General features: G+C 58.0%; 1 protein-coding gene across 4 annotated transcripts; it reads right to left on the minus strand.

Moving 5' to 3' along the window:
• Nucleotides 1-290: 290 nt before the first annotated feature.
• Nucleotides 291-7,916, minus strand: MCAM (melanoma cell adhesion molecule). 4 transcript variants are annotated; one of them, XM_072822348.1, is made up of 16 exons: nucleotides 7,796-7,916; nucleotides 5,884-6,008; nucleotides 5,581-5,788; nucleotides 5,425-5,495; nucleotides 5,261-5,348; nucleotides 4,037-4,216; nucleotides 3,811-3,932; nucleotides 3,565-3,727; nucleotides 3,345-3,463; nucleotides 3,121-3,262; nucleotides 2,840-2,961; nucleotides 2,614-2,755; nucleotides 2,453-2,524; nucleotides 2,137-2,284; nucleotides 1,768-1,885; nucleotides 291-1,322 (listed from the first exon to the last, which is right to left on the minus strand). In XM_072822348.1, exons 1-16 carry the CDS (start codon nucleotides 7,863-7,865, stop codon nucleotides 1,293-1,295), a joined length of 1,920 nt encoding a protein of 639 aa, XP_072678449.1. In that variant the 5' UTR covers nucleotides 7,866-7,916; the 3' UTR covers nucleotides 291-1,292. The 4 variants fall into 4 exon arrangements, with proteins under 4 accessions (XP_072678449.1, XP_072678447.1, XP_072678451.1 ...); XM_072822346.1 differs by having other exon boundaries at nucleotides 2,453-2,527; XM_072822350.1 differs by lacking the exon at nucleotides 1,768-1,885.
• Nucleotides 7,917-17,832: the final 9,916 nt, after the last annotated feature.

A 17,832-nucleotide genomic window follows, 5' to 3' on the forward strand; every position in this document is an offset into this window, starting at 1 on the left:
GAGTCTACTGCTCTCCCAAGGCAGGTTTGCGTGACAGCAAAGGAAAGAGAAAGGCAACAGCTCCTTGCCCACCAGGCCCTGCAAGCTGCCGTGGGCAGGGTGTCTTTGTTGCTGCTAAGGAGGGTCATCATCCTCTGTGGTAGAGCCTGAGCCATTTGCTCAGAAGCAGAGGTAAACCCCTGGTCCCCACTCCCAAATGGAGAGGGTTTCGTATTCCTTTTGGGACTGCACCCAGATCCAGAGGCCCCAGGCTGCCACAGTACCCATGATGAATAAAAAGCAATATGAGATTTCTGGGACAATTAAGCTTTATTTTTCATATATATATATATATACACACACACACACACACACACACACACACACATATATATAATTGGGAATTTGTAAATTTACATACAACCTAACAAAACCACATATACATACATACCTGCACACAGATACACATACACACCCCAAAGCTCTAGCCAGGCCCACTTCTCATCCCTAAGTACCATCCCATTAGGGCCCTTCTGTCAGGGCCTAAAGTATGGTGCTAGTATAATTATAGTCTTAATCATCCTAAAGGACAGTCTGGACCTCATCTCTGTCCCCTAACCCCACCTTTCAGTCTGACATGATTCCCTGACTGGGAGGTGGGTGGTTTGGGCTCAATGGCCTAACTGTGGAAAACCGCCCAGCTTCCTCCCTTTAGGGGCAATGAGAGACCCAACACATTTTTTAAGGGATGATACTAGTCCATCCTTGCTTCTGTCTAGAGAGAGGTGGGTCTCAAAAGGGCCTCCTGAGTCAGGTAGGCAGCTGCCTGTCATGAATGCTGGGGTACGCTCCAGAACTGGTGTGAGCAGCGTACTTCACCAACAGAGAGGAGCCATGGCTCCTCACTTCAGCGACACAACTAAAAAAAGCCAGCCTTTGGGGCAGGAAACCAACTCAAGATAAATAGGCTACCTAGTTTGGCTGCCGGCAGAGGACAGGTATGAACATCCACCATATGTATACAGAGAAAACCTGGCGTGAGAAACACCTTCCCACTCCTCGGATGCTAGGCCCCTCCCTGGGATGAGCATCACCCGACAAAGTAAGACTGAGGCGGGTAGGTCCCCAGAAAAGGACCTTCTTGGGATGGCTCTGCCCTCTGAAACGGGGCCTGCAGGCCAGCTGGAGCAGGGACCTTCTCCAGAGCCCACTTTAGAGGCTTTGGTGATCATCCTGAGCGACAAGAGGGGTAGGGGCGGAGCAGGGAACAGAAAACCTTCCAGGCGGGCAGGGCACTCAGTGTGGTGGGCTGGTTAGTGCCTCAGATCGATGTATTTCTCTCCCTAGAAACGGGAAGAGGAGAGGTAAGGGGGCAGGGGGTGGCAGGGACAGTGAAAGGAGTCTGGGGTGTGAATATGAATGCTCAAGGGAAGAGGGACTGAAGCCAGAAGCTGATGCATGAGGCGTGGAGGGAAGCAGGGGGAGTGGCGGGTGGGGAGAGCCTAGGCCCCCGAACTGGACTGGCCACACTGCACCTGGTGACCTGAGCCACGGCAATGTCGAGGAAAAGGTGGTGGTGACGGGCAGTGTTTGCTCAGGCTCCCTCGGCCACTGGCCTCACCCTACCATCTGGGACTAGTGTTAGGAAGCCGAGACAGGCCTGCTCCCGGTCTCCAACAGAGGAGGAGGAAGGGGGGAGACAGAGTTAGTGTTTGGGGAGACATCAGCCCCTGCTGCTCCCGAAACCTGAAGCTGTGGCAGGCGCTGGCCACAGGAGCTGCTTCCTACCTGGTCTCCTGGCGCCCTCTTGTCACCGCTGCTGCCCTGTAGGAGGCCCATCTCTTCTGGGAGCTTATCTGACTTAACTTCAACTACAAATTCGCTCTTACGAGACGGGGGCAGTGTGCTGGGAGGGAGGGAGGGAGGGAGGCAAGAAGTTGGCATCTCGGGCAAGGAAAGGGAGGGTCATTGGGAAAGATGGTGGACTGGGTGACGGACTCTTAGGTGCCCTGGGGCCAGCTCAGGGAAGGGAGCAGGCGATGAACGGGAGGGAGGTGTGGGTGATGGCAGCTGGCCAGTGGGCAGGGGTGGGGGGGGCAGGGGTCGTCCCTGCCCAGGCACGAGAAGCTGGGTGGGGGCGCAGGGTACCATGCTTACATCTCTTGCTTGCCTGACCGCCCGCATGGCAGCTTCCCCTTCTTGTAGAAGAAATAGAGGACAGCACCCAGCACAGCCAGGACCAGGACGCACACAGTCACAGCCACAATGGCTACACCCTTGCTTTCTGGCTCTGGCAGCTTCTTCTCTGTCCCACAGAGACGCTCCTAGTCACTCCCGGCCCCTGAGGCCCGGTTCCCACCACTGCCCGCACCCCCCCCACCCAGGGCTGACGGAAGACGGCCCCCCACTCCCCTCTTCCAGCAGGGCTCCCTGGGGAGGGCCAGGGCAGCAGGAGGATGCCGGGGCCGCTGACCTGTGGAGGTGCTGTTGGCTCTGACAGAGGGGCTGGCGGTGGAGACGCGGGGCCCGGTGCTTCTGCTGGAGTCTGCTGAGCGGTCACAGGGGTTGAGAGCTGGGCTGGGAAAAGCACCGGCTCACGCCCTCGCCCGCCACGCCGCAGGATGAGGCCCTTACCCAACTCCAGGAAAATGGTGGTGCTGTTCCTGCCCAGGGAGTTGGAGGCCACGCACTCCGCACCCGTCTCCAGCAGCTCTGGGGTCACCAGGACGCTCAGGACGCTCAGGACGCTCAGCGGGTCCTGGTCTTGTTCCTGCGCCTGCAGGGATGGAGGCGGCGCTCAGGGGTGGGGAGATCCCCTCAGGGATCCCTAGGCCCGGGCAGCCGAGGCGCGGCCGCTCACCGTGCCCTCGACGCTCCAGGAGATGGTGGGCCGGGGATGTCCGGAGGCTTCACAAGACAGGTTCAGCACCGCGTTCTCGCTCACCCACATCTTCCTCTCCTTCAGCATCATCCACGGGGACCCTGGGGGAGGGAGGGGTGCAGGTGTGGCACAAACCTGCTAGCCTGCCTCCCGTCCCCACCGGAGCATCCCAGGGCAGCAGGGGGCTGTGGGGGACTCCCAAGAGCTTGAAACCGCCCGGCTTGGGGGCGCCGCCGATCTCTGCCCAGAGGGCCCCTCACCGAAAATGGCCACATGGACCAGCCGCGTGCGGTTCAGGCCCGGGACGCTGGGCACCGTCGCCACGCAGCGGTAGCCTCCCCCGGCCTCGCGCTTCAGGTTGTGTAATTGGAGCACCGGCCCCTTCTCCAGCACCTGGCCCGTCTGGGGTGAGAGAGGGGTCAGGGGTTCACTCCCGGCCCCGCGCATCCCCGCACAGCCCGCAGCCCCAGGCCGGCCTGGGCACCTTTTCTCTCAGCCACTGGAACTCCACGGCTTGGTTACTCTCTGCCTCACAGGCGAGGGTGAGGCTGTCGCCCTCCTGGCTCTCCGGGGCTGCAGGGCTCACCCGGATATCAGACACGTCTGGGGACACAGCAATGGTGTCAGCCTGGGCAGGGCGGGGCGGGGCACGTTCCCTCTTGCCCCCGCCTGGTCCCCCTGTCCTGGGCCCCCCGGCCCCTCACAGTTCACCAGCAGCTCCTGTTGGTCGCTCAGCAGCGATGCCATGGTTTCCAAGTCCAGGCCCTGACACTGATAGAGCCCACTGTGCTCCTTCTGGGCAGACTCCAAGACCAGGGTCCCCGTGTCTTCGGGCGTCATCTCCTCTATCTCCTTGGTGCTGAGGTTCTGGGAGAGAGCAGAGGGGTGAGCAGAGGGTGCCTCCAGCCACTCCCGCGGCCCGTGGACACCCAGCACGGCGCCCTCCGTACCTGCTTGCTGATGGTGAAGTGGGGCGGGGGGTTGCCGTCCGCCAAACACCTGATTTCCACGCGGTCCCCTTCCTTCAGCATTCCCGAGGGCTCCACTTCCAGCCACACCTTCTCCGCCGGGTCTGCAGGGGCACAGAGGGAGTGGTCCTCAGCCCACGAGCTGTCCCCACGCCGGGGAGCGGAGCTAGCTGCCACCAGCTCAGCCCGGGACCATCACAGGACTCACAGAAAACCTGGACAGTGACTTCCTGAGACTCCTTCATGTGGTTCCCGCTGGGCAGCCGGTAGTTGAGCTCACAGTAAAACTGGGCATCTTTATCCTCTTTGGCCAGCTGGGCCTTCAGAACGCTCTCCAAGGTGTACAGACCACTGGACTCCACGATCTGGGACGACTGAATGTGAACCCCTGGGCCAAAGAAAGTGGAGAGGCTCGGCTTCGGCCCCACCTGCACCCCTACCCCATGGTCTCTGGGGTTCCCCGGGGTGGGGGGCACCTGAGAAGGACCCCTGGTGCCATGGAAGGCCAGGCACAGTGCAAGCCTCGCTAACCCTGATCTTGAGCTCAGCGGTTCTACTGCTCGTCATCTCCCCACGCCGCCAACACTAACGCACACGCACACAGGGACGGGGTGCTGTGGTGACTGAGGAAAAGGGCCCAGGAAACATTCCAGATGTCCACCATCAGGGCAACGAGGGGTTAGCTCCCCTACCCCATCCCCGTGGTATGCGCTACTGGGGGTGGGGGGCAAAACGATCCAGGTCAGGGTTTCTCAATCTCAGCGTGACCTGTGCTGTGGGGGGTCCCGTCCTCCTGTCCAGCAGCCCCCTGGCCTCTGCCCACCAGGTGCCTGGAGCGCCTCTCCATTCACAACAACTAGAAATACCTCCCCATGTTTGCTGAACGTCCCTGAGGGGGAGCTATGCCACCCCTGGTTGAGAACCACTGGTTTATTTATTTATTTATTTTTTTAATTTTTATTTATTTATGATAGTCACATAGAGAGAGAGAGAGAGAGGCAGAGACATAGGCAGAGGGAGAAGCAGGCTCCATGCACCGGGAGCCTGACGTGGGATTTGATCTCGGGTCTCCAGGATCGCGCCCTGGGCCAAAGGCAGGCGCCAAACCGCTGTGCCACCCAGGGATCCCGAGAACCACTGGTTTAAATGATAAAAATAAAAGCCGACGGGCTCCTACATGTATCCATCTGCTTGAGGAAGCACCCAGAAATCGGCCGGAAAGAACAAACACTCACGGCCAAGATTACTCCTGGGAGGGGATCTGGGGCAGGAAGACAATTTTCCTTCTAGATTTTCTGCAGTTTAAATTCTCGTGAAAAGATTGTCAAGCCTCATTCGTATACTTGAAGAAAACAAAGTGCAGTGAGAGGAAGGGTGGTCGCTGTGTGCAGCCACGTGCCTGGCTGTTGAGGGCAGGGAGGGGGCGACTCACGGTTCTTCTCCTCCTTCAGGGATTGGCCATTCTTATACCAGATGACTTGAGGAATGGGGTACCCGTTTCTCCCCACACAGGTAGCAACCTGAGGAGGACAGGGTGTGAGTCTCCCGGCACCTGACACCCCACCAAGCCCCCCAGGCCACCCCGGCCTGTCTCACCTCCACTGGTTCCTTACTGTTGACCGAGATGCCCAAGGGATTGACCAGGATGGTTGGCTCCTCTGGAGCTTCTATGAGGGAAGAAATGAGGGGCTGGAACCTCTATTTCCCACCACCCGCACCGTCCCCCAGGCACAGACGGGGTGGGGCGCTCACTGTAGACACGGAGCTGGATTCGGTGCTCCTGGGACAGAGGCCGCTTGCCCTGGCACAGGAAGATGCGCTCGTCATGGGGCGTGATGTGTGTCAGGGCCAGAGTGGTCCCTCTGTCCTGCAGGCTGAGCCGGTGCTGGTACTCCCCAGGCTCGCTCTGGCCCTGGCCCTTGCGCACGCGGAAGATGAGCGTTGGCTTCTCCTTGTGGACCTAAGGGGATGTGTCTCAGAGTTGGTGAGACACTGGGGCAGCAGGCGGGGTACAGCCTCCCGCCCTGCCACCCTCTCCGGGGCCCCCACACTCACAGAAAACCAGTCCACGTGGCTGAAGTTGCCGGGGGAATGGGAGGGACCGCACTTCAGAAGCGCTGTGCCCCCCACTTCCACCTCCACCAGCTCAGGCGTGGGGGGCTCCGCCTCTCCGGGCACACCTGGGGGTGCAGGAGGGACGTCCCAGCAGCTGTGTCAGCTCCAACTGCTCTCCATGCCCTCCCCTCACACCCCCTTCCCTGCAGCTGTTCCTCCTGCCACTTGGGTCCGGAGGGGGCTCTATCCTCCTAACCCTCAACCCCTTTCTACCTGCAGCTCCAAGCAGCCCGCTTCCCCCTGCCACCCCCGGTCAGAGGAGTTGAGGGTGACTGTCCCTGGTCATTGCAGCACCCACCCTGAGCACCAAGCATTTTCCAGTTGAGGCTGGCAAAGGGGCAACCAGGCTCTGGGCCAAGAGGAAGGCCCCTTTCCTTCCACACTCCCACCCCTTCCAGTGAGCTCAGAATGTGGGAATGCACGGCATGTGCCAGGCTGAGCCACACAGGCCCCATTGTGTCCCCTCACTGAGGAGAAGACATCACTACTCTGCCCCCCAAAGAGCCCTCCCCAAATGTCCCACAAGACTCAGTGGGCCAACCCTGACCAGAGCTCCCATCACGTGCTCCCTAAGCAGTACCTCCATGAACATCCCACCAACTCAGAGGACCTCATCTGGGAGTTTTGTGAGCACCGAGGGGTCAGAATCTCCCCCAGGGGTCAGGGCAAGGGCCAGGCAGTGGGCAAGAGTGACGTCAGTGGTGCCAGCGTGCCGCCTGCCCTGTGAGGAGGTGATGTCACTCACTACCATCTGGCTGGCCTCTGGGATGCCGGGCCGGTGCCCGGGGCTGGCTCCCCGACAAGGAGGGCAGGTCTTTAACCCAGAGCAGGGGCCCTCCGATCCCTGACTCCGTTTCCCCAGAGACAGGGGAGCAGGGCAGAGTGGGGCTGATCTACTGCAGCCTGGAGCCCAATTTAGCCTTTTCCCCAGAAATAGTCAGCTTGGGAGGCAGCAGCCGGGGGTGCCCCTGGGACGCTGTAGGCACTGGGCATGAGGCCAGCGAGCCGGGTACTGGCGAGCCCTCCCCTTCCCCCGCCGGACAGCGGCTGGGACCCGGGAAAAGGAGCCAAGAGAAACACGCGACACCGCTGCAGGCCATACAAGGGCAGCGTGGACCCGGGAGCGCTGGGCTCCCAGGCAGTTCCAGAGAAAAACTCCGAGGTGCAGCGGCGCTCTTCCCACCTGAATGCGGTCCCATTCCGGGAGGCGTAACAAGCCTGGGGCGCTTCCACTCCGGCACCCTCAATCCCTCGCTTCTGCCACCTGTGATCCGGTCCCCCGGGCAGGCGCGAGGCGCCCCACGCCGCCCGGCCCCTGCCAACGCCCTGCTCGTCCGGGAGCCGCCGTCCCTCCCCCCCGCTCACCTCCAGCCCGGCTCGAAGCCCAGGCGGGAGAGGAGGCGTCGGCGCACCCCCTCCTGCTAAGCAAGCTGCCTTTTCCAGCAACAGGCGGGCGCAAGATTCGGGGTTTGGGGATGCGCTCGAGCTGCGCCTCCGGCCGCCGCTCCAACCGCGGGCCCCCCGAGTGGGCACCTGAGGCAAAGGTCTCCCCAGCGACCCCAGCGGCTCGGCCCCACCCCCTCCCGCTCCGGCAGCAGCCTCCTGCCCGCCCCCCGCGTCCTCCTCCCGGGATACTCCGGATCCCGGCGGCAAACTGGCTGCAAACAGGAGTCGCACGCGCGCGAGGCGAGGCTCCGGGGCGCCGGGCAGGAGGAGCGCGCGCCGCAGCGCCCACCCCGGGCCGCCCGCGCCGCCGGCCCCGCTCCCGGGCGCGCCGCACCGAGGACCTGCCCCGCCACCCCGTTCGGGGCCCGGGCCGCTCGGGGCGCGGGTCCCCCGCGAGGCCACTCACCCGCGGCGCGGCGGCAGCAGCAGCAGCAGGCGGCGAGCAGCAGGGCGCACGCGAGCCCGGGCCGCCCCATGCTTCCCGGCCGGAGGGCGAGCGCCTAGTGAGCGGCCGCGCGCGGCCGGGGGCTGACGTCAGGGGGGCGGGGGAGGGGGCCCGGCCGCCCCGCCCCGCCCGCCCGCCCCGCCCGCCCCGCGCAGCCCCCCGCCCCGCCCCGCCCCGCGCCGCCCCAGCGCGGCCCCGCCGCGGCCCCAGCCCCGCGCGCGCCCGGTCGGCCGAGGGGGCTTGACAGGTGTCTCGAGGCGGGCAGGCGGCCGCGGCGGCGGGGAGAGGCCGGCCCGGACGCCCAGAGTCACGCCGGGTCCGAGGCGGCCGCGCTCGCCCCGCTCGCCCCGCTCGGCCCCCACCAGCCGCCGGGCCCGGCCGGCCCTCGGGGCGAGGGAGCCGCAGCCCAGGCCTCCCGGCCCCCGGGGGCCTCCGCTGCCGCCTCCTCTTCCGCCGCCCGGAGACCTGGCCGCGCGGCCGCTTCCCAGAACCAGAACCATTGCACCACTGCGGCCGCCAGCCTGGCACTGCCCCCAGCCTCGCGCACCCCAGCCTCGCTGCGCCCGCAGCTCTGCGGGAAGAACCCTGCGCCGGCCCCACAGACCCAGAGGTGCCCGGACTGGGGACTGGAGATGGCCCCTATGCGCTGCCCCCTCAAAGCCAAGCTCCCGCTAGTCCCCACCGGCGAAAGGGAAGGGGCTGAATTCACGGGCCCAAGGTTTTCACACTCGTCCACGTCCAGACCTTGAAAATTCGCTTTTTTGCCCTCTTCACTCAGTGAGCCTAGCTGGGACTCAGTTTCCCCTCACCTGAATGAAGAAGAGAGGGGGAAGGAAGGGTACATGGGTGCTGCGAGGTCTCCCGCTGGGCCCCTGAAAACCTGTTGCTGTCCTGATGGTTGAACCGACCCCCTGCAGCAGGGCTCCCTGCCCCCTCGCCCCCCACTGCTGACTGTGGCTCAGCAGCTGGGGGTGGAGGCATGGAGGGGGAATCCGCTCTGGCCAGGCTGCCCTCCACACAGCAGGCCCCCCCTCTTCCCAAACCCAGGTCTTCTGGCCTCTTGAACTGAGGCTCTGGGGAGTGGGATGGGCTCTTGCCTCTTAGAGACCCCAGCCTCACATCAGCTGCCTCCTTTGGGCGGAGGGTCAAATAGAGGTCTGGATTCAGGGAGGAGGCCTGTCGCCTGGCAGGGCAGCCTTTCTGCAGGGTGGGGGAGGAGCAGCGTGAGGCAGCAAACACGGCCAGAGATGGGCAGGTGACTTGAGAGAAGGCTCCGTCTGGGGTGGTATTTTGATGACGCAGAGATGACTGGCAAACCACATCAGCCCCGTTTTTCAGAACCTTGCCGACCCCTCTATCTCCGTCGGTCTCCAGCGAGAGGCAATGCCAAGCCGGCCACCGCAGGGGCCTGGAGCCCTGAGCCCGGGTGGGGGAAGAGAGAGGGCAAGCAGAGGACCGTGGTCCCGCATCCCTCAGAGCGAACGTACGGACTGGCCCAGGGCCTGGAGTGGAATGGATGAGTTTGTTTGTCTACAGGGGCAGGAATGGGAATGGCTGAAGGATGCTGTTTGCCCTGGCAAGCCAGAGCTGAGCATGGAGCTTCCCTGCCCCCACTCCCTTCCCTTCACTTAACACCATTAACTAATCATTCCCCTCTCCGCCTGAAAACAAAGCCAGCTAACCACCAAGGACAGTCAGTTCGGACTCCGTCTTCCGCCCCCATCCAATGAAGCCAGGTGGGGGTGGAGGAGCTGTCTTCTGCGGTGAAGGGGAAATGAGGTTGGAGCCCAGGGTGACATCCTTTCCCTCTGTGGCTCCACTGAATGAGCACAAGGTCTGTCCTTTAAGGAAGCCGGTAGTTCGGCCGATCTGGGCTGCCTGGGAGCGGGTGGCAGAGGTCAGGGGGGCAGGCAGCTTTGAGACAGTCTCAGGAGGGAAGCAGTTTTGGGATTCTAAACCAAAGAGAGATCAGAACTTTGGAGAGAATTCAGAGGGGTCTGGAAACAGGAAGAAAGAGCAGTGAAGGCAGGAAAACAGGGTAGAAGGAACAGAAGGTGGCTAGTATTTGCCCTCTGGCTCCTCGAAGATGCCAGAAGATAGAGCTGCCACAGTAGCAGGGAAGAGAAAGTCAGCAGAGGAAGAATGTTAAGCAAGAGAGGACTGCACCCCAGCGGAAGCGGGGATCAGGAAGGCACCGAGGGGCCTTCCACTAGCAGACTCTGGCCCCTGGGCTGGGTTGGAAGCAGTGTTGCCCGGATATAGGCCAAGATGACAAGAGGCCCTGGACCAGAGTGCTAATTCTTTGTCTGTTCATCTCTGGAAAGAAGGGGGAAGGAAGACTGTTTTCCTCCACCCCCCACAGTAGACCTAGGTACTCAGAGATGAGGGGACCTGCTGTGTGGAATGTCCTCTGTGTGCCTCTCTGGCATAGGTCTGACCACAGGCAGAGAAACTGAGGCTGGGCAGGGAGGTGGTTCTCAGGGTGGTGGGGCTTTCATTTGGGTATAAGGAAAAGTGGGAAGCCTGGGGCCCCAGCCCAAGTGGAGTGGGAGGTAAAAAGACCAGGATGGGCCTGCTCCCCGGGGGGCCACTGGGGCAAGGTTCTAACCTAGGAGTCCTCCTGTGAGTCCTCTCTCAGCTCCAACATAGCGTGCACAGTGGCTCCCACCCACCCTCCTGGTGGAGGGGCTTGACCAGGAGGACGATAGAAGGGCGGGCTGAGCGGAGGAAGGAAGCTAATAAAGACATTGCAGCTGCAGTGAGGAAGGAACTGGGGGTGGAGGGGGGTGGCCCAGGAGCCTTGGCAATTATGGAGGCTGGGGAACCCCCTGGCCTGGCCAGAAAGTAGAGACCAGTTTGAGTCTTTGTATGGGAGGGAAGAGAATGTTTCCAGAAAGGGGGTCTGAGTTGGGAGGAGACTGCGCTGAGGGAGTGGAAAACAGGGTGGGAGGAGGGTGGGGGGCAATTGTTGCTGAGGACATCAGGCCAGGAAACCGGATGCTGGGGGGCTGGGTTGGAAGATGTGGGGGAAGAGATTGAATGGGGGGAAGCAGCCCCTATCCCGGCCGGACGCTGTCTCACCCATGCCCTTTGCACCTGACCCAGGGCAGGAGGAAGGAGGTGTAGCCTGGGTTGAGGTGCGCCCCAGAATCACAGAGGGAAGAGGAGGAGGGTGACTTGTGGGTGGGGGGATGGGAGGGGCTATTTTTAAACTTGGAAAAGCCTTGAGTGAGTTCATCCCCACCCTGAGTACCGGAGGCGGCAAAGGCCCCATTGTGCAGGGGTCCAGAGAAGGGGAGCGGGGAGGGGTGGTGGCACAATGGCGAGAATTATGCTGGAGCAGGCGCGCGAGCCGCCGGGGGAGGGGCTGGTCGGCACAGCTGGCCCACTGAACTCTGGGGTCCAGCCCCGCTGGGGCTCCCAGGGGCGGGTGGTTTCCACTCCCACAAAGCCCCCTGTGGGGGAGCTGGGGTCTCTGGCATCCGGTGGTCCATCCTGGGGAGGGGGCTGCGGGTGGGATTCCCACGGGCTGGCTTTCCCAGGGACTGCGGGGCCTGTTCCCAGGCTCCCAGCATTCCAGCGACTCCCCTGGGAGCTGCTGGCCTCTCTTCTCAGCCCCTTCTCTGCCCGGGAAGGGGGGGGGCGAAGGAGAGAGAGGATGTGGGTGCACAGGGACTCTTCCTGGGGACCAGGGACCCTTAAGCCCGAGGGAGGGGGGCCACCCTCCCATCCTGATCCCCAAGCCTGCTAAGGCCTCGGAGCGGGGACTGTCCCTGTCCCCGCCGCCCCCGGGGGCCTCTCCTCGTTGGCAGCCCTCCAGCACCCAGGCCTCGGCCCGGGGGATCCCGCCGGGGCCCCCGGAGCCCCGCTCCCTCCCGGGGTCTCGGCCAGCGGGGGCCGGGCAGGCGGGGCATCCGGCCGGCTCGCACCAACCCAAACATTACCTTAAATGCTCAGGCGGCCGCCGCGGGCCGGGAGGAGCCGGGAGGGGCCGGGAGGGGCCGGGGCTCTCCGGAAGCCCCGCGTCCCCCTCCAGGCCTTGCCGGGCGCGGCCGCCGGCCGGGATTCAGTCCGCACGCCCCCCTTCTGGAAAGGAGGAGGGGGACAGAGAATGGGGTGGGGGGGGACAGAGCCGCGACTGCACCGGGCGTCCCTGGGGCCGCCTGCGGGGGCGCAGCTACCTCCCCTCCAGGAAGGAGTGGGACCCTCCGGCCAGGATTGCAGCGCGGGACGGGGACAGGAGCGGGAGCTTCTGGGTCTCCGTCGAGCCCCGCAGGACCCACTCCTGTTAGCTGTAGTGATGCCGCCTCCTGCACCCCCACCCCACCCCGTCCTGGACCCCGGTTCTCGGTTCTCGGGGTCCTGGGGGCCTGCCACTTCCTCCTCTCACTCTAAATTTGGAGAAGGGAGCCTGGTGGTGGGGTTGGGGAGAGGGCACGGGAGCAGGATGCTGGAGCTTACATCACTCCCCCTCAGGAAGGTTCACATCCGCTCCCCAAAATACCACCACCCAGAAAATCCCCAGAGAGCTGTTTAAATGTGACTTGGAGCAGTCCCTGAGGAGAGGCCGGCTAGTCCATAGCAGAGAGGCCTCAGGGCAACCCCAGGCACACCACCCAGGGGCTCCTGGCCCTCTCTTCCTTGAAGGCCACTTCTGCACTGTTTTCCCTTCCTCACAGAGCCCTGAGCCACTCAGGAGGAGCCCGGGAGGAAGGGACCTGTGGTCCCCACAGTAGTTGCCACAGCTGACCTTGGAGTGGGAGAGAGAGGAGGAAAGAAAGAGGGGAGGCAATCCTGGGGTCTGCTCCCTGCGCTACCCCCCTGTGGCTGGGGCTTCAGGTGGCCGGTGGCGGTGCAGAATTTGCAATCATGGGGCACCTGAGTGGCTCAGTGATTGAGCATCTGCCTTCCGCTCAGGGCTCAGGGCATGACCCCTGAGGTCCTGGGATCGAGTCCCACATCGAGCTCCCCGCAAGGAGCTTGCTTCTCCCTCTGCCTGTGTCTCTGCCTCTCTCTGTCTCATGAATAAATAAATAAAATCTTAAAAAAAAAAAAAAACACAACAATTTGCAGTCAGGAGAAAGCCCCAATAGGTAAGACTGGGGCTGTGTACCACCCCTGATCCCCACACCCCACATCTTCCCTTCCCTTTGCATCCCGGGTGCTGGACAGGGCTTGTTCAACTCTGGTCTCTAACAACTGGCTGCAAACTCTGTTAAGGAATTGGTGGCATCAAGACAGCTCCTCCACTTCATTAGCTAATCTTGGGCAAGTCACTGAACCAGTGACTGTTCTGAGGAGACATATCTTCTATTTGTACCGTGCTTTACAACCTAGACGTTTCACACTGGGATCATTTTCACCACCAATATTTATCTTGATCTCTGCCCAAAAAATGAGGAAACAAAGAGTGACATGGTCTAAAGTCACATAGCCCGTGAGCAATGGAACAATATGTTTTTCCTTTTTAAAAAATAGTATATTTTTAGGGGCTCCTGAGTGGCTCAGTCAGTTAAGCCTCTGCCTTCAGCTCTGGTCCTGATCCTGGAGTCCCGGGATTGAACCCTGCTCAGTGGGACACCTGCTTCTCCCTCTCCCTCTGCTCCTCCTCCCCTGCTTGTGCTCTCCCTCTGTAGCTTCCCCTGCTCGTGCTCTCTCACTCAATAAATAAATAAATAAAATATATTTTTAAATATTTTATTTATTTATTTCACAGAGTGAGAGAACACGAGCAGGGGAAGCTACAGAGGGAGAGGAAGGCTCCCGGCTGAGCAGGGGGCCTAATGCGGGGCTTGATCCAGAACCTGGGAGCAGGACCTGAGCCAAAGGCAGACGCCCAACCAACTGAGCCACCCTGGCACCCCTGTATTTCTCCTTTTTAAAAAAAATTATTTATTTATTGTGTGAGAGAGAGAGAAAGCTAGTGGGGGCAAGGACAGAGGGAGAGGGAGAGAGAGAATCTCAAGCAGACTCTGTGCTGAGCACAGAGCCTGACACAGGGCTCCTGTGATTATGATCCTGAGATCATAATCTACGTCGAAAAAAAGAGTTGGTTATATGTTGGCAAATTGAACTCCAATAAAAAAAAAAAAAGAGTTGGTTGCCCAATGGACTGAACCACCCCAGTGCCCCTATATATATATTTTTTTTTCCACTGTGGTAAAATACACATACCATAAAACGTACCCTCTTCACCGTTTTAAGTGTGCAATTCGGTGGCACGATGTACATTCACAATGTGCAAGCATCACCCCGAGGAACTAAACGTTGAAGCAAGATTGCTCTAACTCCAAAACCAGTGTGCTCTACCTGCAACAATTTGCAGCTGAATTAAGTAAACATATAACGGAAATGAAAGTAGTGGATCGAGGAGCACTGAATTATATCGTATAAACAGGAAGCGCAACTGGAATTCAGCAAAGGAACCATGTGGGCCTCTCTGCCTGCACTAGCAGGGAAAGTCTTTCTGGAAGTGTGGAGGCTTTCGTGAAAAGGCAGGTTTCAAGAGGGAGCAGTGAGGATAGATCATTCCAGGCAGGGCAAGTGGCAGGAGCAAAGAGAGAGGGATGAGGCTGAAGAAAGAGTCATCTATGATGACAACTGCAGAATGTCTGTATAAACAGTTTCCGAGGAGCCATCTGGCTGCAGGGTGGGGCCCACGGGGAGGCTAGGAGACCTGGCTTGCTAGGATATTTGCATAGCAAGCCCACTGCTTTCATTACCATTATGTATTTGTTTGGAGTGGCTTGAGGAGAGCTTCAGGCACTACTACCACCTCTGGCACCACCCTCATGCAAACAGCTGGTACTCAGTAAAGAGTGCGACTTGCCTAACTAGAAATTCAACAGGGTAGAGGGCGCATGCATGTGAGAGCTTGAGCGGATGGGCTGGAGTTAGGTCATAGGGGAGGAATTAGGGGATCTTAAGACAGAAGAGGGAATCGGGAGCCAATGCAGGTTCTTGAGCAACGGCAGCCGATGTGATGCAACTGGAACTCAGGATTAGATGGTTTCTCTATTTCGTCTTTGCCCGAGAGCGCCCCCTGGTGCCCCTAGTTTGAATTGTTCCCTCATCTTAAGGAGAAGGTGGGAGGATGGGGCACCGAAAAGCCGGACTCTTGGGCCACATTCCAGTTCATCCTGAGTGATAACAGTAGTGAAATAAAAATAGACACGACATGTGGACAGAGAGGGTTTGATGTGAAGGAAAAGAGCACGGTGGTGGTTCTCTCCTCTGTCTCACCGTTCTGAGCTAGGATATTGGGTGTCAGGCACTAAGGTAGAGCTGGAGGTAGGCTGATAACTAGGACAGGGCCCATGGTCTTGGGGAACTTGTACTCTAGTGTTAAACAATTATAGCGTGTCAAATACCGGTGCAAATATGTGCATGCTGCAGTCACTGAACCCAGCCTGAGGTGGTCAAAGAAGGCTGCCTGGAAGGGGCGCCTGGGGGGCTCAGTGGTTGAACATCTGCCTTGGACTCAGGTCCTGATCCCAGGGTCCTGGGATGGAGTCCTGAATGGGACTCCCCACAGGGAGCCTGCTTCTCCCTCTGCCTGTGTTTCTGCTTCTCTCTGTGTCTCTCATGAATAAATAAAGAAAACCAAATAAATAAATAAATAAATAAATAAATAAATAAATAAATAAAACCTTAAAAAAAAAAAAAAAGGTGGCTGCCTGGAAGAATTGATACCTAGCTTCATTCTCATGATAATAGTAGGTAACCGTGGGGGCAGGGGCGCCTGGGTGGCTCAGTCAGTTAAGCATCTGCCCTTGGCTCAGGTTGTGATCTCAGGGTCCTGGGATAGAGCCCTTGGGTCAGGTTCCCTGCTCAGCAGGGCTTCTGCTTCTCCCTCTCTCTCTGCCCCTCCTCCCACTTGTGATTTCTCTCTTTCTTCCTAAAATAAATAAAATATTAAAAAAAAATAGTAGGTAACCATGGCGTGTGCTGTTTTAAGTGTGACCTAACCCTACGACCCAGCAGTTGCACTACTGGGTATTTACCCCAAGGACACAAATGTAGTGATCCAAAGGGGCACCTGCACTCCAATGTTTATAGCAGCAATGTCCACAATAGCAAAACTATGGAAAGAGCCCAGGTGTCCATCAAAAGATGAATGGATAAAGAAGATATGGTACACACATACACAAACACACACACACAATGGAATACTACTCAGCCACCAAAAAGATGAAATCTTGCCATTTGCAATGACATGGTTGGAACTAGAGGACATTATGCTAAGTGAAATAAGCCAATCAGAGAAAGACAATTATATGATCTCACTCATATGTGGAATTTAAGAAACAAAAGAGGATCATAGGGGAAGGGAAGGAAAAAATAAAACAAGACAAAACCAGAGAGGAAGACAAACCATAAAAGGCCCTTAATCATAGGAAACACACTAAGGGTGGCTGGAGGGCAGGGGCTGGGGGTATGTGTAACAGGGTGATGGACATAAGGAGGGCACAGGGTGATGTGATGAGCACTGGGTGTTACATAAGACTGATGAATCAGTGAACTCTACCTCTGAAACCAATAATACATCATATGTTAATTAACTGAATTTAAATAAAATTTTAAAAAATACAAAAAGAAGTGTGACCTGGGGGGTGCCTGGCTGGCTGAGTCTGTAGAGCATGTGATTCTTGATCTCAGGGTTGTGAGTTCAAGCCCCACATTAGGTGTGGAACCTACTTAAAATAATTAAATAAATTTAAGAATAAATAAATCAAGTGTGACCTAGGGGTACCTGGCTGACTCAGTTGGTAGAGTGTGCAACTCTTGATATCTGGGTTGTGGGTTCCAGCTCCACACTGGGTGTTGAGATTGCTTAAAAATAAAATCTTTAAAGTGTGACCCAGCATGTTGGGTGCAAGATATTAATTGAAGTTGGTTAGTATCCTGCAAAGGAAGGATGAATTTAGTGAGGGATGAGGTCAGATTACAGAGTATTTGTAAACTATGGTAAATTATCTAGAGCAACAGGGTGCCTTGTGCCTGGTGTAAGCTTGAAAGCAACTGCTGACTGGATTAAGACCCATCAGAGCTCAGGCCCCACTTTCTGAGGTCCAGTTTCCCTTGTCGGCTCTCTACTGTGACTGAGGCTAGAAACATCCAGTCGCTTCCAGAGAGGCTGGCTCTGCATACAGGGTGAGGCCTTATTTTAACTGCCCACAAGCCAATTTATCTGATCTTAAGAAAGAGCTCCACACTCGAATGAAAGAAGAGCACTGGGGGGGCCTCTTCCCTTCTGTTACCCACATATGATAGAGACCCTCTTGGAAGCCTCTGCTCCCTCTCACATCCAACTTGAATGGGGTACAACACCTTTCTGAGTCCCCTATACACAATCCTTAAATGAGCCCACATAGTGGAGTACTATGCAGCTGTTAAGAGCAGAGTGATCTCTGTACGATGATATGGCCAGAACATCACTTTAAATTTTAAGTTAAAAAGCTCGTTAGAGAACACTAAACAGAGAATGCTTTTTTTTTTTTAATTTTTATTTATTTATGATAGTCACAGAGAGAGAGAGAGAGGCAGAGACACAGGCAGAGGGAGAAGCAGGCTCCATGCACCGGGAGCCCGACGTGGGATTCGATCCCTGGTCTCCAGGATCGCACCCTGGGCCAAAGGCAGGCGCTAAACCGCTGCGCCACCCAGGGATCCCAGAGAATGCTACTTTTTATGTAAGAATGGATGAACATTTTATATATTACACATCTATATTTATACTTTCAAAGAGAAACATTAAAAGGACCAAAATGAAACCAAATGAAAATAGTTACCTATATAGAAGGTGCAAGGAACAGGCCCACCCCCAGTACTTGTGGGGCCAGATCAGAGTACAAACAAAGGCTCACATATCATATATCGAAATATTTGAGTTATTTGAAAGCTAACTATTAAATATGCTTTACCCTCTTACCTTGACAAATACACTTTCTAATGACAAAATACAAAATTATGTAAAGGAATGGCTTTTCTAAAAAAGA

The sequence above is a fragment of the Canis lupus genome, chromosome 3 (genome assembly GCF_048164855.1).
Source record: "Canis lupus baileyi chromosome 3, mCanLup2.hap1, whole genome shotgun sequence".
Lineage (NCBI taxonomy): Eukaryota > Metazoa > Chordata > Mammalia > Carnivora > Canidae > Canis > Canis lupus.

Coding starts and splice junctions, on each gene's coding strand:
- MCAM (XM_072822346.1), bottom strand. CDS start 7,865: ATGGGGCGGCCCGGGCTCGCGTGCGCCCTGCTGCTCGCCGCCTGCTGC. Junction 5,789..5,883: donor GCCACGTGGACTGGTTTTCT/GTGAGTGTGGGG, acceptor ACATCCCCTTAG/GTCCACAAGGAGAAGCCAAC. Junction 5,349..5,424: donor ACAGTAAGGAACCAGTGGAG/GTGAGACAGGCC, acceptor TGTCCTCCTCAG/GTTGCTACCTGTGTGGGGAG.